Here is a 20,833-nt window from a genome sequence, read left to right on the forward strand (position 1 = left end):
GTTAAGCGTTTTCGCAATCTAAAAGCCTATGGAGTCCTTTGAGTTTGAAATTGTAGGTTTTCGATGAGATACCACCTCTATCCGTATTGCCTTTAAATGTTTGAGCATATACTGATATCCAGAACATACAAAATGTAAATAAAACACCTCATTTCGTTGTTTTGATTCTAATAAACAATTTATATTTTCTTTGTTTCGACAGAATAGGCCGCCAACAGCAGCAGGTACATAAAACTCTGAAACGACCATTTATATATCCTTTGAGCAATTGCATCAATAACCATATGCATATAAATTCAATATCAAAAGGACAAAACGTCGCGTTATAACGAGACTACAAGGTCTCCTAATCAAATTTACAAAAAAAATGGTACTTGGCCTCGAAATGTTACTGCCACTAGGAACTATCAATCTTTTTTCGTTTTCTCGAAAGGTACTCTTCGGGATGTCGATAAGACACGTGCTTCCGCAATGCATCTCGGCTTCGAGACACATGAGGACACGACTGACACGCATGGTATGCCTCTTCGTGTGTTTCCATGTGCACCCGCAAGTTATATTGGTTACTTAAGTACTTCCCGCATAAGAAGCACTTACAGGTCTCTGAGGAGTCCTTCGGACTCGGATGTTTCCTTATAGGGGTTGTAAATGGAATCGTGTCCTCTGGAGAGCATGGACTTGTATTTTCTTGAGGGGCTGCAAGTAACTACGTATTTAAACATTCATGAAATCCTCAATTAAATAAAAACTTACTTGTCGGCGGTTTTTCCCAGATGGGAGAAGATTCAATGGCTTTCCTGCTATCTATTGACAAATTAATCGCAGTAGTGTAATCACTGTTGCTATTGCGCCTTCGAACTGAAATATCGCTTGGTATACAGCAGGTGGTCTCACACTTATCTTTTGGATACGAGCTCAAGTCGCTATTGCTAGGGGGCTGTTTTAGGAGTATACCATGTTTGAAGTCGATACATCTCGGTTCGGAAGTGTCTATTATTGGAATGGCTTCAGTTGTTACATGCTTTTCAGGTACCTAAAATTACTAGTTAGTTATAATTTATTTTAGATCCCAGTGTGCTCACCTTCATATCACAAAGACCTTGAATCTTTAGTAATTTAGCAACAGATAGCAAGTTAGGCAGCTGATCTTTAGATACGACGCATTGACCCCTATACATGAATGCGAGCACCGCTCGCACGTCTTCAATACTTGCATTGTGCAGTACTACAACTGGATGCTGTGTATTCTTCAATTCCTAGAGATGAACATTATGATCTATGGGGAAACTGAGTACTGCGGAACGGCCTAGGAATGTAGTCTTATGGCATCAACCGCCTGGGCGAAGCCCTTACATCGCAAAGCAACTGCTCTCTATATTTCCTCGATCAGGGGGTATGACAAGAGTGTACGAAATGAAATGAAGCTGTTGGTTTACATCTTAATTTATATGACAAAAGCATTGAGCGTATAGGCAGCATACGCGTGATAGTGATTTAGAGCTTAACGAAATGCATAAGTTTTTGCAAAACTACGAATTTGTGATTCGAAGAGGAGATATTGTGAGATTTCATCTGCCAGCCGTCCGCAAATATCTATCCTTCGCATTTACTACTCCGAACAAAGGTCAATAAACCAAACATTAATGACGCATTCATCACAAAACAATGGTTCCGTATTAGCGATAAATACACTATAACTACGAATTTTTCAGGTTCCCTATTAGTCTGCTAAATAAATAAATTTCGTATGTTATATACGACTTCTAATTCGTCATAAGTACTTGCTGCAAATCTGACCTAATCGCAAGTGAACCAGCGATGTGCGACACACCTCGTCAACACTTAGACCTCAAAAAATGAGCTAAAAATAATCGCTGCAGGCACAATATTTTTAGTGCTACAGTGAACCTGGCATGCCCATACCCATCAATATTCACTATGTAGAGAAATATTACGATCAAACTCACCTGAAAAAGCTGAAGAAAATACACGCTGCACATAGCAAGTATTATTCTGTGTGCCCTTACATGTTGTGCGCCCACCGATATAGTTACATCGCTTAGTATATCGTTCTCTAGGAAATACGGTAGGTTCTGTAAAAGCGTCGCTTCGTGATAGTGCCATTTTAGCACGAATTGTTGATCAGCCATCATGTATTGTAAAATATTGGTGTGCATGATAAGGGAAAAACCGGTATACTGGGCCCACATTCAAATATTATCCAGGCGAGCTATTAATAGCGGTTCCTGGAGAACAAACAGGTGCCAGAAAATTTCGTAATTCATTTTGCTATTTGTTTGTCCAAAGTTAGAGTATGTTAATGCGGTTGGAGTACTTAAGCCGGGTTTATGAGTCCATTTAACGTAAGGTCAGTAAAACGTAAAAGTTAACCTATCCAAACATACTCAGGAAGTTACACATTTAAGCAAGTGGTCCCCGAGAAAATTGCAGGTCATGTCGCTTTTTGCGTTACGTTAAGTAATACGTGAATCTGCAAATCCAATTTCATTTATTCGTTAGTTGTACCTGCTGCTGTTCGTATATAGAAATAACTGGGGTACTAGAGTAAAAAAACTGTAAGGTTCATTGCTTTTATTGAAAGTAAAAGGAAACAGTGATACAACAATATATGTATGTAAACGTCTAAAGCACATCTAGAGTTTAAACTAAAGAAAATTTGATGTTATTACTATGACGAGTTTATGTTTGTTAATACAGATAGAAGACATCGACACAAAATGGTGCGTATTACAGACGACCTTGCACGAGTTCTACATAATTTTAATTCATATTTTTAGGAAGGTTTCATACACTTCTACAACATCTACAGAAACAGGTTGTAATACCTAAAATATAAAATAATAGAAAATGCACTAAATAGAAAACGAATAAATTACATGAATTAAAGTTGTTTATGCCGTAGGATCTGGAGCCACACCTTAAATACCAATAAACAACGAAATGCAAAAATAAATACTACCGACCATTAGCTATATTATTTTTAGCTTACGGTATAAGGGAGATATGTTAGATCAAGTTCTGGAATTAACAGTACATTATAATAGTTGTTTAATTGATGCGCGTTATGCTTGACGACATAATGTAGCGTCTATCTGTGTTAGAGATGGAGCAATTAACATTAATTTTCTCCGGTACATTGGGTCCTCATCTACCGGATTGTGTTCCAAATATACAGTTGCCAGTTGCTTGTGAGCTGAAAGATTGTTCACGCTATTCCAGCTGTTTACCTTGTTGTCATTTATCTGAAATAAAATTTCCAACATCGTACAAAAGTTATTTTTATAATTCAACAGGAAATGCATCGTGTTATATAATGAACGGAATTCCTTTCCTAAATTAATACCTAACAATTTGCACTAATTTCAATGCTGAAAACGTAAATTAATGACTTAATTCAAATATCTTACCACGCCTTTTGAGGCTGTACTCAACTAAAGACGGTTTCATTTATATTGGAATTTTTCCCGGCTCTCTACTGATCACATAGTAAAATCTCATTTTTTAGACTTACCCAAAATTCCTGCAAATTCTCTAAGGCTTCCAAATTTTCAATTTCAACTATTTGATTTTGTGCTACATCTAAAGTTTCCAGCTTCTTCAGTTTACTTAAGTTCTCTATTTTCGATATAGCGTTTTCCGAAACATACAGTTCTGTGAGCTCTGTTAGTTTATCCAAATTTTCTATTTTTGTGAGACGGTTGCTTTGCAAACTCAAACATGTCAAATTCTCTAATGAATCCAAGTTTTTAATTTGAGTAATCTTATTCTTTCCCAAATATAAGGATTTTAATGACTTCAGATTGTCTAGATTCTCAATTTCCTGAAAAACAATAGTATATACTTGTTGGAATGTCTTCAATATGGAAGTAGTTTTCAGTTGCACTGGGGCTGGTACTTGAACCAATTATCATATCACTCCAGAACTATTTCAGTACTGTCCCGAATAAAAGTGACTTGATAGAGATGCGGTTCTTACAAAATAAAGTCAATTCCAGTGCAACTCAAACTTAAACTTGATTCAATAACAATCAGATTATACCATAAGAACAGTTTAAATACTTTTCCCAGAAACTTGTTAAAAACTTACCCTAATCTTGTTGTCACCCAACTCAAGAAAAGTCAGTTTATTTAAGTGACCCAAATTCTGAATTTTGGTGATCTTATTGGAAGATAAAAAGAGTTTCTCCAAATTAGTCAGGTTTTCCAATCCTTCAATTTCTGCTATTTTGTTAAATGACAAATCCAGAATCCTAAAAAGAGTTAAAAAGGTACTTTTAAAGATATATTTATAAACACCATACTGTGTTCTTTTAAAATCTACGAAACTGATCAACACTTTTTTACAGATTATGTTATCTTTTGCTTTTTAACTCACTCTAAATTCTGCAGAGCTTCTAAACCTTCAATTTTGGTAATCTGATTATCATATAACTCCAGCTCTTTCAATGTTATTAAAGTAGATAAATTTTCGATCTTGGTGATAAGATTCCATCGTAAAAACAATCTTTCAATCTGAGTTAGTGGTTCCAAATTTTGCAATTTCCCGATTCGCCCATGATTCAAGTCCAGTTCAAGAGTTTCAGGGTCTATTATCACAATATCATTAACAGTTAAGTGGCCAGAGTGGGAGTGTCCCTGTGAAGGTGTTGATTCGGCGACCAGTTCTTCTGCAAATTCAGTCGAATTATTAACTTCTATATTTGTGCGTTTGATGTGAATCTAAGGTACACATCAAAAAATTTGTTAAATGTTTACCTGGTTCACCATTTCCTTCCTTATTTGGAACAGGCATTTTAATGAAAAATATGAATAAAGCAGTTATGAAAGGAAAATTGAGCAATGTTCATTCAAGATTTTTGGAGGCTATTTCTTGAATACTCGACTGAACTTGATGGTTAGATTTATTTTCTTTTTTACTTGATATATTGCGAATTAATTAAAACTGATAAGAGTTGGATAAAGGCTAAAAGTCAAAATTCCAAACAGTGAGCCGGCGATATTGACATTGACATTTACCCATCATGACGAGTCATCACCAACGATTTTCTAAACAACCCAAGTGTGATGCGTGAACTGCACCGTTTTACTTATGATCATACATGACCAGCAATTATCATCCCATTTTTGTATCAGGTTTATAAGTTTCATCACAAGTGTTATCCCTAGTTCACTGCCCATATTTCGACCATATATCATCGTAATTTTATTTAAAACGCCCCCATCCTCCCTTATTTTATTTGATTTTATAATTAAGTTATTGGGAAACTATATGAATTCCACTCGATTCTCGATGTTCCAGATTGCTCGGTGAAAAAAAAAACACCTATTAGCTAATCATGTCAAACAATGACCTCAAAGTGTGATTATTCAGCACTGACAACATGAAAGCTGAAATGACAGCTTAAAGAGACAAGGACGTTCGTGTTTATTGCTTTTTCTGCTCATGCGCACTGAAAATTTTTAGTTGCAATTTTCATAAAGTGAATATTGTAATGTTATCAAATATAATTATTCTATATTCAATTATAAAAGTGATCATACAATAAGATACTATTTACTAACGTAGCAACAGAATAAATCTATTTGAAGTACTTGTTTTAAGGGCGGCTAGTTAATTTTTGATGTCGGTTTTAAATTTGCCGCACATTTGGCGCTAGTGTCGGATGTCGTTTACTTCTTCAGACGCATGCTCTCTTTCTTCTTTTCAGATTAGTTTCCATCTTGATCACATGTGAGTATGAGTTTTTCTGATAAATTAGCTAAAAAAACACACGTAAGTTAATAATAGTACATCAGAATATTAGCCGAAAAGGCGTTTTAAATTTGCCAAGGCGTTCAAGGGGCCTTGCAATTTTACTTCTCCATAAATTCGACATTTCTGTGGAATTTGACAGAGCATGGTCCCTGTCTATTCGCGCCATGTTGCAGTGCATATTTAATCCCAAAATATTGAGCAAATTCCTGAATTTACGCCACTTTGTTACATTTTGTAAGGTTTTTCATAGTTACACATGTTTTTTTTTATTCATTGGGATCATATTTGCCTCATTTATGTCTACTAATTCTTAAACTTAACGTGCGGTCACCTAACCCCACATGTGTCGATTTGTCGCGTGTACACCAGAAACTTTTGATTAATTTCACCTTTTTAATGCCTAAAAACCCGTTAAACCCGTAAGCATGACAATTTTTTAGTTTATGTATTTGTTCTTAGCTTGTGAGGAGGACCTGTCAAAACATCTAACCTAAATCACCATGGCTGATATTGAAGACACCCACTTCGAAACTGGAGACTCCGGAGCCTCTGCAACATATCCTATGCAATGTTCGGCCCTACGTAAAAACGGATTCGTAATGTTAAAAGGAAGACCATGTAAAATTGTGGAAATGTCTACTTCTAAGACTGGGAAGCACGGCCATGCTAAAGTTCACTTGGTGGGAATTGATATTTTTTCAGGTTAGTCACCATCTAGTACTAAAAGTTTGAGACCATGTTTATCTAATTTTTAAAGTGGTTTAATACTGATCATGAGTAATGTTCGATTGGCACAATAAGAAAATGTTTTAATTCATTTGAACTTTAAAACCATATCATTCACCAAATTCTTTGAAATGTGGGATGTTTGCATTACACTTTAGTAAAAAGTAGCATTGTTGCTTACTCTCATGCTTATAATTGTCAAGCAATAAATTCATTTAAGTATTATCTTGGAATAATATTAATTTGTTGTAAGACAAAAAGGTTAAGTTTGGTGTTGGTGTGGAACAATATCCATTATTCTAGATAATTAAAGAAATATGTATTTGTGTAATAAACTGTGCTGCACATTGGAGAATCAAAACTAATAGAGCATGACTTTATTAGTAACAGGAGTAGCAAAGATAAAAGATCCCCTATTCCAAAGGAAAACCTCATAAAGCCCTCTTAAATGCTCCAAAACAAATTATAAGTGTGAAAGTATCTAATAGCTTTGTGACCACTTAAAAAATCTATTAAATTAATCGGAGAATTTTGAGTTTTGTTAACTGATGCTTTTAATTTTTATGATTACAACATCTACACGCCAACACTACAGTGACAATGATCATAGTGGGTTTTTAATGCTTGCTTTAAGTTTTGTTTCTGCAAGGCTACACTTGAGTTAATGTCGAGGTAAAGGTCAAGTAATTTTGTTGGCATCTACCTTAAAGCAGGCATTGGACCCTTTTACTTGATGCCACTCAGCCAAATCCCCATATTACTAATTTATCTCATTTGTCCGCATAAAAATAGGCTATTTTTTACAGGTAAAAAGTATGAAGATATATGCCCATCCACACACAACATGGATGTCCCGCACGTTAAGCGCGAGGACTACCAATTGACTGATATTTCTGATGACGGTTATCTATCTTTAATGTCGGACAACGGCGATTTACGTGAAGACTTGAAAATCCCTGAGGGAGAAGTTGGCGCTCAGCTACGTCAGGAATACGACGCAGGCAAAGATATATTGTGTACCGTTTTGAAATCTTGTGGTGAAGAGGTAAGTTTTCTTGGTTATTTTATAAATTTTTAAATTTTTACAATCTCCAAAACTACCATGGATTCCTCAGAAATATGATGATTCAGTGCAACTTGCATTTACCTTAGGAATCAGTGGCAAAGTTTTGCCTAGATTGGAGAATAAACAAGATTTCACATAAAATTATGTCTCCATTAAATTCTTCAATTATTAACGTCGAGTCGCCAAGTGTAAGGCAGAGTATTATTTAAGCACTTGGTATCTCCTGCTTCCTCTTTTAATGCGGCTGCAGGTCGAATCGGTGCAAAATTGACTGGATGAGCTGCATCGTTGGAATACGGACATTCCGTACCTTATTCCTGGTTTTTGATATCCAACAGTATAATTGGAAAATCGTTTAATTGCATTTTTTAGTCGAACTGCTCAATAAAAATATCGCCTAAACATTTCATCATTTTGGTAGGGACAATAACAACGAATTTCGTGGGGATATGATAGTAAATTTCAAAATTAGGGTGGGCAAGATCGTTACTTAGTTGAGCGCTTTGTTCAGCTTGCTAATTGCCATGATCTTGTTAGTAATTTATGTTTTATTTTGCAGGTCGTAATTGCAGTAAAGACAAATACTGCCCTTGACAAATAATGTCTCGATAAGACGGTGAGGGCCAATCAAAGAAGTACACCTACCACATTCTATCTGTTATGTCCAGAGGTCCTCCCATCAATTACAATAAGCTACACATTATATTTGTATTGGACCAGTGTTAAAAACAGCTTACCTTAAAAAGTCGGCATCGTATCAACAAAGAATGTTAATACGCTGTTATGTTTTACATCTCTGTACTTTTTATTTGTTGGCATCGTTTTTGCAACAACTATAATGTTCAATAAAAGTAATTTAATTTTAACTCTTATGTAAATTTTTTTAAATCATTTTTACCATCTGCGGAACCACCTTGTTCTGGCCCAATTAATCTTTCATTTCGTTCGGGATTTTTGGGTACCTTAATGTTCTGTTTGCAGTTGGACCAGGGTTGGGAAGGGTCTCTATCTAATCTTGTTGACATAATTTAATTGAATAAAATATAACATTTTTTTAAAGACTTGTTTTGATATTGTCTAGTATAAGCTACATCAGGAAAACCAATTGGATATGCAATACGTTTTACTGAGGATTGATTTAAAATATAAAATCTAATTCATTTTGGCCTTTCATTCCAATCCGCACGTCCGTTCTAGGTGTACACTGGCGGTGATGAACGTCCCCGTTGCTACTTGAAAGGTGTATTTTAGACAGAAAGTACTACTAAAGAATTTAATAATTTGACATGTCGCGCGGTCACTATAGCTTGCAATTGAATGTTGATATAAACCAGCTATTTATGAGGCATACGTGAAGCGCTATCACAGACATACGCCGCAACACCAAAATAATTGAAACTATATGAATGTTCGTTTGTTAAAAATAAGACGTTTCGATTATTTTATGTTGAACTGAAAAAAAAACAAATAACAAATGGCACTTCCGGTGAAACCGGAAATAGAATTTAGACGTCCGTCTGCACATTTCAAAGTGTCATAAAAAAACATAATAGTGAAATTTGACATCATGGCCTAATTCAGTTTACAAAACGTCGGTCGTCTGACGCTTACGTAGGCGATAGTAATTCAGCAGCCTACTGTAATCACACGTGAAGGAGATTCGTGGAATGGTGGGAGCCGCTAACGGTTTCGTATCTACCGTCTGATTTTGTCTCCGATTGATTGAGCGATAAATTCAAAGCTTTAGGGTAATTGTCTTGTGTATGAATGGTCTCTATCTAAGGTAATGAGAGCTTTTAATAATACTAAAAGTATTTCTTTAGATACTCCAATTAACAAAAACCTCAAATTCTAACTCAGTATTTAGATTGTTGTTATAAAAAAAAAAAAAAAGTGTGTGATTCGCGCGCATAGTATAGTGGCTTGTCGCTTTCGTGAAATTTCCAAGTTTCGTTTTGCAATGCAGGTCTCTACTAAGCGAAGCGATAATATTAACTTGTCCTTGAAATTTTGATCAATTTATGTTCAAGCTCTTATCTATCGCGCTTTACATGCAACGTTGCCGTATAATGCACTTTTAGGCTTGTGACGACCTCTTAAGAAACATGACGAATGTCATTTTGACACTTTGGTGATTGTCATATTATTTGTTTACTTTTTTTGTGAATTACAACTAATTAGAAAAATAACTATGAAAACAATTAATAAAGGTCACTAAACCATACAAAACAACATTAACGCAGACTTAAACTTAGAAGATGAGTTTGCCTTTAAAATGTAAAGTTATTATATCCACCTAAAAGGCACTTGTGAGTGTAGTAACGTCTCTGTTCGTAATTGTCAACTATCTAATGTATATAACGCAAAACTAAAGCACACAGTTAAATATAACTTAACTTTGGGTGGCAAAGGTGGGTTTTAAAAAATAGAAAATTAATCTTTTCCATAGTGGCGCTTTAAAGCCTTTCTCCTCTAGACAGCAGAACCATTTTGACCTCTCTTTATTTCTAGCAATTTTTTTTTTACTTAAAAATGCAATCACCTTTTTTTGAAAAAGTAAAATGATTTCGTTGCCTTCAAATCCGATTTTTGGCGTCATATAAGATAATAGACTGATCTGCCCTTTTCATCATCCTTTCACAACTTCTATGTTACTTTTGTAGGAAAAATGTTTGAGCATTTAAATTTTTTAAAACATGTTTTTCTTTGCAGACAGGTTGAATTTGGAACATGTTTCAATCGATTGCGCACAATATATTTGACGACATTAAAGTTGAACCATTAAATTATTATGTTAATAACGGTAGAGAACAATATCATGCGAACACCTCATCTGCTTACCGGCGAAATCACTCTCAAAACGTTACTATGGATTACGATAGAGGACCCGCTGTTATGAAAGGAGAGTCATATCTGCCTATTCAGGTAATTTCTCTTGAACGTTTTTTATTATTTGCATATCTTCCGGATATATTCCTTTCCATCTAAAAAAAATTGTGTACTTACCCTACGGGAAAAAACATAATCCAGATCTTCTCGCTGGATTGCCGCGCTCTATATTTGTATATTGTAGGGTGAAAACATGCAGGAAGCAGGGGAAGAAAAAGAATCATTAAAACTAAACATTGTGGATATTGAAAAGAAACCAAAACGTCAGACATGTAAAATCTGCAATAAAACATTAGCATCACCCTCAAGTTATTATGTTCATTTAAAGCAGCACTCAGACAGCAAACCATTTAGTTGTCCTAGATGTGTCGCCGCTTTTTGTAGAAAACCATATTTAGAGGTAACTAGTTATTGAATTTAATATCAGATCTAACGCTGGGTACAATTTTTTATCAATTAGTAATACAAGGAAATTTTTATGAATAGACTCGATCCAAGGACATCATGAACCGACTTTTTATTGATTTTAAGGTCCATATGCGAGTACACACTGGTGAAAGACCATATGAATGCGACGTTTGTAAGAAGCGGTTCACACAAAAGTCGAGTCTTAATACTCACAAGCGAAGTCATTTGGGCCTCCGACCTTACGCCTGTCAAGTGTGCATGAAGACATTTACAGTCAAAAGTTACTTGACGGCTCACCGATGGGCGCATGTATCCGATTCAGGGGTTTCCTGCAACGAGTGTGATTTAATTTTCACTAATAAACATTTGTACTCACAACACATGCAGATTCATAATAAAAAGGATTTCGAATGCGGAGAGTGCAGCAAAACGTTTTCGAAGGAGTCCTACTTGATAAGGCACACCAACAGGTTTCACGATAAGTTTAATAGTGCATAGATGTCTCTATGAGTTATTTATTGTTTCGATAGTATTTATACTTTATTAATATATAGTATTGGTGCCATTTATTTATTAAAATATTTCTGGCCTTTTTATTGCCCTGATTCTGGTGACCGGAGCCTTGGAAAATTTCAAGAAATCATCGCAATACTTACCTACCTTCCACAAATGGATTTGTGAACATTAATACAGAACATTTCACCAAAATGGCAATCCCCATTTTTACTTTCCACTTTAAGGAAAAATGTTAAATACGAAACTTGTAACTATTTACTTGAAAATTTAGAAAGATATACATTATGCTACACAAATCGGTGGCAAACCCAAATTGACTTCTGTCCAAAAGGAGGTCCAGATATGGGCGGACGATCCGGGCTGTCTAACTTCCATAGTGGTACCTCAGTCATCTAGATTCGATATATTTATCCCTGCGGTGCTGAATTTTGCCCTTAAGCCCGTCCTGCACTTTCAAGTCAAACGTAAAGGTCCAGCCAATCAGCCCGATTTTGGTTTGCGACCATTTACGATACGCTATTCAAACAGCAGAATAATGGGAACTGTTTGGATTTAGGTAGTATCTTCGTAAACTTCAGAGGTCAGACACTAGGGGCAGCGTTGCCGACTTTACCACTATCTCACAAATATCAGAGATTAGGTTGGAGTACCTAAAATCGTACCTTTACTTTCAACTGAAAAGTAACCATGCAACCATGTGGCAATAAATAAGAGGAAAATAGTATAAGAGCATCACGAAAATTCTAACTATAACAATTCAAATGAGTGTAAAACCAATTCGAATTTGGAATTTGGTACTACTAAAAGCTAACTTTCTGTTTGATCTTTTAATGTATATATGTACAAGAAAACTTAAAAAGGGACTGCTGCAATAACAGACAGCTAAGTGACTCAAGTTCTCATTTTTGGGTAGTTAAAGACATTTCAAATATAAACTATACTAGCTGATAAAGTCACTATCATGTTTCACTATAATCATAAAATAAATACTCTGTATATCGATAAACTATAAAAAGTAGATTTAAACATATAGTCCTGAAACAAACTCAATAGGGTTAACATAGGTACTAATCATAACACACACTATAGCTTTGAACACCAATTCCATTATAGCACTCGCAAACTTAAAATTTTAATTATAAATTGGACTTAACATAAAAGACTAATAAATAATAGGTCTACCCATTTGCACAGAATGTTACAATTCAAATTTATTACCTACAAATAAACAATAATATAAAAAATACTACCACTTCCATCCTTTCTAGCTATATGCTGTTCCAACTTATTAAAAATTCTGGCTTGCCGTAAAAAGATATTGTCCCCTGTTTATCCGTTACTTATATAATGATACTAATAGTGGTCGAATTTGATAAATGAAGGTAGTTAATTACCTAATTAAAGAATTGTACCTAATATAATATTTAATATTCCATGATGTACATACCTATTCTATTCAATACCAAATTATAGTGATATTCGAAGGTACCTATATTTCTTTAATCTTCATTTACTGATACCAGTAGTTTTTACTGCTGGTATCAGCAAAAAAAGTACACTAGTTAATTAATTCCTTGATGGGTTTTGCTACCCACTATATTTATTATTATTATATGGATAGTAAATGTACATTTACTGACACATTTCCTATCGATATAAAAGTAACATTATCTTGTTATACTTACTTATGGCACGACCTGAATTTTGAACGATTTAATATACTCATTTTGATATGAATTTAAATGAATCTTCTTATTATTAAATAATGTACAAGCCGGAGAGAAATATTTGCTCTTTAAGACAAGCCAGAGGTTTTAATAACTTAGAACGGGATATAAGTACCCGTGAAAGTGTTACTTACTTAAATTATAGTCTAAAGCGGAAAAGTGTTTCTAGCTTACACCACGGTTGAGCGAACAATGAATAATTTCGTTGAGGCAACCTCCGAACTCTTCGATAATCTGTCGCTTTGTGAGTTCTTCGTCTTGTACGTTTGAGTCCGCTTCGTCGGCGATTGTCAAGAGACATTGGCATGTGGCCTCGATGACTTCGTCTGTGATGTACGTGACAGGTTGCTTCCTGGAAAATAAAATTGACGTTCGTCATAATTATCGTATTGACAACTGGTACCTACTATACGGGGAAGTTTTTTTTAGCCGTTTTCATTTACCTTAATAAACTGGACTTCCGGTGGCGCACAGGAGAAACCGTGGACATTTCCTTATAGTAAGGCAAAATCTTTTTGTAAACCGCCTGACTCAGTTCTTCATCGTTAATCCTTTGTGTATTTGAGATCGATTCTAGATGCCTATTTTCCGCCGCATCTTCCACGTTTCGGCATCCTCTGCATTTGCAATTATTCGAACACGCAATTTTTGCTTCGTAGCATTCACAGTAATTTTTTAAACAACCCGAACGTTTACAATTGCACCCTTTCGTGTGTTTTCGCAGCACGTCTCCAGTTGTGTCTTTGGCTTTGCCAATTTTCGGCCTGAAATATAAGGAAGCTCCTTTTAAGGCGTTGTTTAATAAATAAAGTAAATAGTAAATTACAATTTACTTCATATAGTTACCTAAAAGCATTCGGATTTCTTTCCAAACAGGCTTTAATGGCCAGGTTTCTAGTGTCCTCGTTTTCCAAATTGTTAAAGCAGTTCACGCAGTTGCAAAGGTAGCAAAACTCGCCGTTAGCGAAGCAGTCACAATATAGTTTCAGACATTGAGATTTGGTACAGTTGCACGGCTTGCGCGGCCGAATGCCATTTGCATTGCTCGCCTGGTTTTCGGTGGTTGCCGGAGTATTTGCATTTGTAGCGTTGGATCCCGTTTCTGGAGACGCTAGAAAAATTCGATTAAGCGTTAAAGAAGAATTTTCAGTAAAATCGCCTAAAGCTCACTGTTAAGGGCCGAAGAAATGTACAAACAATTCATAAATACCGGTCAATTCAAGAATATATGAGACCACATGACAAGATGGGGGATGTAAGCAACCATCGCATTATGGGGAACCATTAATGAATTCTTTTACATGCATTAAAGGAATATGTCAAAACTTAGTCGACGAAAAAAAACTAGATCCCACTTGCATAAATATTAAAACATTGACGAAAGAGTGTCAATGTACGAAGAAGTGATAGTACAGCGGTGGTGAAACTAACGAAAATCCCACACCAATTCATACCAGATAAAAAAACTTACATTAAATTAACACAAACAGACTTAAAAGTAATTTGATGGTGCAACTGCAATCAGAAACTTACGGCTTGTATCTGGGGGAAGAGGTTTAGGTACGACGGAAGCTGAGGTTTGCTTTGATTGCGTTGTAGACTGTTTCATTGCGGGTATGCCAACCTTTTGAACCTAAAACATAAACAATGCACACTTATCACCTGAGCTAACCACATAGATTATTTCTACTCAGAAAGGCAGGAAGAGAATACTTGAGATATGAGAGAAACCAATGCCTAATAGAGTTCCTAATAATTCCCAATATAAAAATAGATGGTAAAAACGCCTTCAGGAGGTCAATCGAGAGGTAGAATTATGTTTATATATTGATTGCAAATATGGAAATAGTTGCCTACATAAGTCAGAAACGTGCTATTAATAAAAATTATAAATTCTGGATAATTTGGTGAAAGAACTTGTGTTCCCTGCAATATCGCCATATGATGCTTATAGGCTGCTACTTATGAGATGCCAGTTATGGAACTCTCGAAATCTTAATAAATGATAAATAAAAGATGTTAGAAAGAGATGTATCATTAAAATAAAAACAAAAACTATAATAAGTCAGATGTTTTATTTACCCTGTTTGCGAATGATCTTATTAAACAACAGAAAAAAAATTGTAACCATATATATTAATAATAGGATTTATTTTTAGTTTACAAGAGGTGAGGTATATTTTTTTGTTACTTTTTAAACTTGGAATGCCTATATCTCGGGAACGCGTGGAGTAATCGTCCTGAAAAATATTAAAAATTTATCCGCTCGTTGCGTTACTTAACCCTACGCAAAACACTTTACAAAATGTCTTTTAGTTATATAATTTAATTAGCTCCCTACAAAAATCACATCATAATAAAAATTACAAATTCTGGACAATTTGACGAAGGAAGAAATGCCGCTGCAGGATCGCAACGCGTCGGTTATGGCTACTGTTCATAAGACAATTAAATTCATAAGCTCAGATAGATTATTCAGCCCTTCAAGTTGTTACTTTTTTAACAGGCTGAGGCAAAATATTAAGATTGATAGATTTATTTTTATTATATAAATATATATATTAACTATGGACATGACGTGTTTAATACGGTAAGAAATTCTAAATTAGTATTGTTCTCGATAAATCTCAGACTAATTTTTCGATCAAGTTCTCTTGACAATAGAAAATGCATTTTTTATTCAGTTGGGGTGTGGTTGCATAAATAAACTAATGGCGTGAATTCCCAACTTTTCCCCCATTTTACTAAATCTGGAAACATCGCATGTTACTTCCTATCGCGTATTATTTCTAAGACCGATCAGCTGTATCTTACAATAGGCAGGTCGTACCGATATCACTTCGCAGATGATTCACTCGTATGTTAGCGTGACGATGAATAAGGCGGTCGTAATACGCACTACACTACTAGTAGGGATAATCGGGCCTTCCTTCCCTGTAAAGACTCGTGAAGAAAACCGTTAGTATATCCATAACTTGGTGAGTGAAAGTGGAGGTTCCTGAGATAACGCTGGCTCACGTTTTTGGTATTCGTAAGTGCATTTTGACTGTTATTTCTTGTAATTAACACAGTTTTGTCAGGTCAATGAGGACAATGTAATTAGGATTTTAGTCAAAAGTCGAAATTATTTGCAATTTTAGCTCGTTTGAAAGGTGCTTCCTACCATCTTCCGATGTGATCGAAAAATGACATCGCAACTTGAGCTGTTCCGAAGATGTTTAACGCTTTTTTCAGGAATTAATGCTGTTTTCTATGCCTAGGTTTCAACTGTGTACGCCTCTGGTTCAAGTCGAAATGAAATCGAATGTCTAACCATTTTGAACATTTTTTCCAGAATTAATATTGATTTTTTTCAGGAATTATGCAAAATTGAATTTTTTTGTGTGTCGCAAAACTTCGAACTATCGAGCTTTTGTCAGTATTGAAAGGCGACTATGGAAACGGGTAGGTATTAATCCAAATAATGTTAATCGAAGACGCCAACGTATAATTACGACTGTTTGGGCCGAAGAGGCAGTTTTAAACAGAATTGAAGATAATCTCAAGTCAAGCTGTAAACGCTTGGGATTCCAACTAACGATTTCCAAACATAGCATTAATAATATTTTACGAAAGCAGTTTCATCGAAACAACGAAAAGACTAAATGCAACCTATCATAAGAAAATTTTGTTTACAAACGCAGCTGCGTTTATGAGATCGGAAATTATTAACGTACATAGTGAACATGCGAATAGCGGTGAAAACGAATGACTTGTCTATTCAGGAAAACATTGTTATAAAAATTAAACTAAGTTGGTAGTTATGTAGAATTAACACTATTTTTATGTTTTTGTTCTGACGAAACAACAGTGAAGAATGGCAAGATATCGCAAATAATTTTTTTCAATATACATAGAGCCAGGCTGAGACTGAAAAAATTTAAGTCGATCGTATAGAGTGTAACAAAAATACAAAATTTTATTTACGGACCAAACGCCATCTTTATTATTCCCACACTTTAAAAAAACATCCCGCTCATGTTAAAATACTTCAATTTATGTAGGAATTGTTAGTTTGAAAATTGGTGAAAATCGATAAAATAGTTTAGCAATTATTTAAAAAAATGATATTAATTTGCGAACTTTGGCACCCTAAAGCGACAAAGTGATGCATCATCGAATATAGGTAAGTTTATCTAGAACATTTTCATTCGTTTCACGGTTCAGAAACTTTTGGGCAAGCGTTGTACAGTCATTTCAGAGACATTCTGTATATCTTTTCCATAGATACACATAGATACACATAGATACAATTAAACACAAACATAAATATAATACTTTACCTGTTGCATCGTAGCAGGTAGATAACCCGCTGGAAACAGCATATATTGGGTTGGCTTTGATCCTGGTGTGACTGGTTTGGTAACAAACTTTGTTGTGGTGATCACTGGCTGAAAACATTTTATGCTTTATTAGATTGAAAAGGAAAACCACTTTCAAACATGATAAGAATCTTTATTTCACAACCTCCTCTTCCTAAATTATCAAAACACGTGTAATGATTAAAAAACCGCCGGAATGTGCTAACGAATATCGTTGAAAAGTGAACCCCCCATTCAAGATGTTTCGCACCAAATATGGCCATTTTTATAAATATATTTTGATGAATTAATGTTTAAAATGTTAATTACTAGCAACTTACTTTAACATCGGATAACATTGACGCAGATACTGAAACTGGACTTGCAGTTTTTACAGTATTGACAAGAGTAACTGCAGGATTACTAGCTTCAGCTGTTGTGGCAGGCACAAATTTTATGTACTGTACCTAACGGAAAATAAGTCACTTTGTTTTAAAAGTCAATTTAATGGCTAATTCTTAGTTAAACAAAAAATATTGGAACTTTTAAATAGAAAGAAAACTTAAGGAAAAATATCAGATTAAATAACATTGTACTAACCCCTTTTCCTGGGACATTAATTTGATGAATTTGTCCATTTGAAAGTCCCTGCGTCCCTGCAACTTGAATTAATTGACCAGCAGAAAGAACCTGACTTCCACTGGAACTCTTGAGGATAAGCCTTTGCGTCCCTTTTACTCCTGTTAATGTCGACACACCAGCCGGCAAAATCTTGGTCGGTGACTTGACTTGGCCCAATGAAATAGTTTTAAAATTCCCGCCAGTACCAATTACCTGTGTCGGATTGCCTTGCGAAACGAGCTTTATCGCTTTTGGCTGAGCTTTATTGATTAAAACCGTGCGTTTGGATGGTATTTGCTGAACGCCAGCCTGCAAAATTTTCGCGTTTCCCAAAATACCCATTTCTTGAGCCTGTTGCAGTGTTATAGTCTTATTTGAGGTTCCACCAGATGACGACATTACTTTAATTTGCTGCGGCTGGGTAGAAGACTTGTGCACCATTACAAACTGTTGGCCAGGTTTGGCGAATCCTATAGGCTTCGTAATTGTTTTTTGACCAGTCGTGGTCGTTATAATCTTTTTCATGAATATCTGTTTTGGTTGGGTCTGATGCAAAACCGTCGGTCCGGTAGTCATTGTACTTTTGCCTGATTGCTTAATTGTAATTGGACGCCCCAAAGAATAATTTGCCAAGTTAATTTCTTGCCCTTGACTGCCCACTAGTTTTATTGCTTGCCCCCCGCCAGAACCTGCGCAAAATCATAAAAAGTTAGTAGGCACGCTCTCCTACTCCAAATTTAATGAATCTTAAAGTTTTATGTATATACTCTTAATTTTAAAAATAATCTACAATTTAAAGTAGAAGTAGAAATACATTCATGTGATTTGTTTTTTATTTGCAGTGTATATGTAAAATACTACACACATAACTTTTATGATTAAAGTTATATGTATACTGACTTAAAAAAGAATTTTTTTTACCTGGTACCAGAAGAAGTGGTTGCCCTGGCACTGATTTCACAGCCAATGGAACTTGTTCAGGTTTTGGTGCAATGTTTAAAAGTCTCAGGGGTGGCACAGTTGTATGTGGTTTATACTTCTTTTCAATGACTTCTTCGGGTTCAGTGATTTGATCATCTGATTGGATCTCTATTTCTTGAGATTCAATTTCATCTTCTGTTTGTACTATTTCTTCTTCATGCTCTATATCCCCTTGATCCTCAACTTCTAAATTTTCTGTAACAGAATAAATTTCTCTTTTAACACAATTTAATCTACAATGATTGAAACATGTTTCCAAAAGAGGCTAAAAAACAAAATTAACACCCTGAACACAAAACCATAGCCCATACAATGCATTACCCTCAAATATCTCTTAAGGAACATTAATTGCTTCTATATCTATAATACATTTGCTAATTCTTAGGTGTATTGGAGTGTTATATTTCATAATGTTCTATGAAAAACAGTTCCATATGCAAGAGTTTTTTTTTTTTTTTGAGTTTTTTGATGGTCTGTTATAATCAACATAAGCAAAGTGAATGATTTGCTTTCTTAGGCAACTATTTTCCACTATTATTTCATCAATAAGTTGTTCTTTAAGTCCTTAAGTCCTTAAGTTCCCCTAACTTGAACTTGTATAGTCCATGTGGTAAAAAAAAAAATTGAAGTTTCTGCTAAAATAAAAACTAACGGTTTCTACACTTTGACTTACTAAAAGTTTATGTTTGAATAATATTCATTTGAATAGGTTATAGTTCTCTGCAAACTATAAATACAAATAAACTTGGGGGGTAAAGCTGCTGCTAGCATAAATTAATGATGCCTCACACTATTAGAACAAGTTTAAGTCCAAACTACACGAGTAAAGCAACTGAAGAGCAATTATCTAAGAAACTTGTATCTACTTACCATCAACTTCCATTTCATTACTTTGCAAAGCTATATCATCAGGATATTCTTCTAAAATTGCCATGTTTTCAATATTTTCAACCTCAGAAGATGAATTATCCGTGAGAGTCTCAGGAACACCAGATTCCTCTAGAAATTAATCAGAATGGAACCTTCATATTTGGTTATCTTAAATAATAAACTTTTATATTGAGAAATCCATTAGAAACTCATTAAAATTTAAACTCGCAAATGGGTTTGTCATATCCAATAACGAAATGGCATAAAATTCGCTATTACAAATGCTTTGCAAATAGGGACGCGAACACCTTAAACAATTTTAGCTTTACTTCTCAAACTTGGGATGAGCTATAGACTTAGTTGTTGCTTCAATGGATACAAATAAGATTATTGGACTGGAAGTGGACCTACCTTGTTCAGTTAAGGACATTTTTGTAAAATATTTTAATATTTAGTCCACTTTTTCAAAAATACGAAAACATTTCAATTTCAAAACAACACGTCATTGTCAACCTTCCTTCAGTTTTGACGCTTGAGATTTGACCGATACTGCGCCGCCGACCTCATAAAATGGCGACCAATCTATGACTAAAAATTTAAAACTTAACTAGAGACGTATTTGTATGGGAAATAGCGGTTAAACGTCTTTTTTGTTGGAAAATCAAATTATTACAATTTGAATTTTCAATTTTGTTTTAGTCTTACCATAACACCCCGCTTTGACGTCGATATTTCCACAAAATAGTCTAATCTGAATTGAGAGGTTCCCGTTCGACGAGAATCTCGCCATAATCTGCACTTTGTTTAAACAATTTACTATCAGTCTACTATTGTCAAAATTTAGGATAGATATGTCAAAAATTTGATTCACTAATAGAATGAATCCTTTTTGTAAATAGGTATATATGATAAA

The 20,833-nt window shown here is 34.8% G+C and overlaps 5 protein-coding genes and 1 long non-coding RNA gene across 14 annotated transcripts; 3 read left to right on the forward strand and 3 right to left on the reverse strand.

Annotated features, from left to right (window-relative positions):
* Positions 1-151: 151 nt before the first annotated feature.
* LOC136338945 (protein abrupt-like) lies at positions 152-2,225 on the reverse strand. Of its 2 annotated transcripts, none has more exons than XM_066281787.1 (4): positions 1,968-2,225; positions 1,083-1,256; positions 754-1,033; positions 152-696 (listed from the first exon to the last, which is right to left on the reverse strand). In XM_066281787.1, exons 1-4 carry the CDS (start codon positions 2,208-2,210, stop codon positions 398-400), a joined length of 996 nt encoding a protein of 331 aa, XP_066137884.1. In that variant the 5' UTR covers positions 2,211-2,225; the 3' UTR covers positions 152-397. The 2 variants fall into 2 exon arrangements, with proteins under 2 accessions (XP_066137884.1, XP_066137885.1); XM_066281788.1 differs by having other exon boundaries at positions 454-706.
* LOC136338952 (uncharacterized) lies at positions 1,254-3,293 on the forward strand. The gene is made up of 2 exons (XR_010732040.1): positions 1,254-1,624; positions 1,713-3,293. It is a non-coding gene; the product is annotated as an uncharacterized lncRNA (long non-coding RNA).
* On the reverse strand, positions 2,578-5,025 carry LOC136338946 (protein phosphatase 1 regulatory subunit 7-like). 2 transcript variants are annotated; one of them, XR_010732039.1, is made up of 6 exons: positions 4,777-5,025; positions 4,397-4,688; positions 4,109-4,271; positions 3,533-3,841; positions 2,898-3,263; positions 2,578-2,846 (listed from the first exon to the last, which is right to left on the reverse strand). XR_010732039.1 is itself a non-coding variant. In XM_066281789.1 (5 exons), the coding sequence occupies exons 1-5, from the start codon at positions 4,811-4,813 to the stop codon at positions 3,084-3,086; spliced, it is 981 nt and encodes a 326-aa protein (XP_066137886.1). In that variant the 5' UTR covers positions 4,814-5,025; the 3' UTR covers positions 2,578-3,083. The 2 variants fall into 2 exon arrangements, 1 of the variants encoding a protein (XP_066137886.1); XM_066281789.1 differs by having other exon boundaries at positions 2,578-3,263.
* A 589-nt stretch (positions 5,026-5,614) lies between these two features.
* Positions 5,615-8,434, forward strand: eEF5 (eukaryotic translation elongation factor 5). Of its 3 annotated transcripts, none has more exons than XM_066281792.1 (4): positions 5,615-5,752; positions 6,236-6,478; positions 7,309-7,547; positions 8,128-8,434. In XM_066281792.1, exons 2-4 carry the CDS (start codon positions 6,277-6,279, stop codon positions 8,167-8,169), a joined length of 483 nt encoding a protein of 160 aa, XP_066137889.1. In that variant the 5' UTR covers positions 5,615-5,752; positions 6,236-6,276; the 3' UTR covers positions 8,170-8,434. The 3 variants fall into 3 exon arrangements, with proteins under 3 accessions (XP_066137889.1, XP_066137890.1, XP_066137891.1); XM_066281793.1 differs by having other exon boundaries at positions 5,698-5,794; XM_066281794.1 differs by lacking the exon at positions 5,615-5,752 and adding an exon at positions 5,880-6,010.
* A 761-nt stretch (positions 8,435-9,195) lies between these two features.
* LOC136338828 (zinc finger protein OZF-like) lies at positions 9,196-11,446 on the forward strand. Of its 4 annotated transcripts, none has more exons than XM_066281555.1 (4): positions 9,196-9,351; positions 10,281-10,493; positions 10,642-10,857; positions 10,989-11,446. In XM_066281555.1, the coding sequence occupies exons 2-4, from the start codon at positions 10,299-10,301 to the stop codon at positions 11,361-11,363; spliced, it is 786 nt and encodes a 261-aa protein (XP_066137652.1). In that variant the 5' UTR covers positions 9,196-9,351; positions 10,281-10,298; the 3' UTR covers positions 11,364-11,446. The 4 variants fall into 4 exon arrangements, with proteins under 4 accessions (XP_066137652.1, XP_066137653.1, XP_066137651.1 ...); XM_066281556.1 differs by lacking the exon at positions 9,196-9,351 and adding an exon at positions 9,706-9,845; XM_066281554.1 differs by lacking the exon at positions 9,196-9,351 and adding an exon at positions 9,711-9,877.
* A 172-nt stretch (positions 11,447-11,618) lies between these two features.
* LOC136338824 (protein lin-54 homolog) lies at positions 11,619-20,736 on the reverse strand. Of its 2 annotated transcripts, none has more exons than XM_066281548.1 (10): positions 20,626-20,736; positions 19,921-20,049; positions 18,991-19,245; positions 18,049-18,758; positions 17,790-17,915; positions 17,431-17,538; positions 14,642-14,741; positions 13,955-14,219; positions 13,552-13,872; positions 11,619-13,460 (listed from the first exon to the last, which is right to left on the reverse strand). In XM_066281548.1, exons 1-10 carry the CDS (start codon positions 20,708-20,710, stop codon positions 13,274-13,276), a joined length of 2,286 nt encoding a protein of 761 aa, XP_066137645.1. In that variant the 5' UTR covers positions 20,711-20,736; the 3' UTR covers positions 11,619-13,273. The 2 variants fall into 2 exon arrangements, with proteins under 2 accessions (XP_066137645.1, XP_066137646.1); XM_066281549.1 differs by lacking the exon at positions 20,626-20,736 and adding an exon at positions 20,332-20,479.
* Between the last annotated feature and the right edge of the window lie 97 nt (positions 20,737-20,833).

The sequence above is a fragment of the Euwallacea fornicatus genome, chromosome 4 (assembly GCF_040115645.1).
Source record: "Euwallacea fornicatus isolate EFF26 chromosome 4, ASM4011564v1, whole genome shotgun sequence".
Classification (NCBI taxonomy): Eukaryota; Metazoa; Arthropoda; class Insecta; order Coleoptera; family Curculionidae; genus Euwallacea; species Euwallacea fornicatus.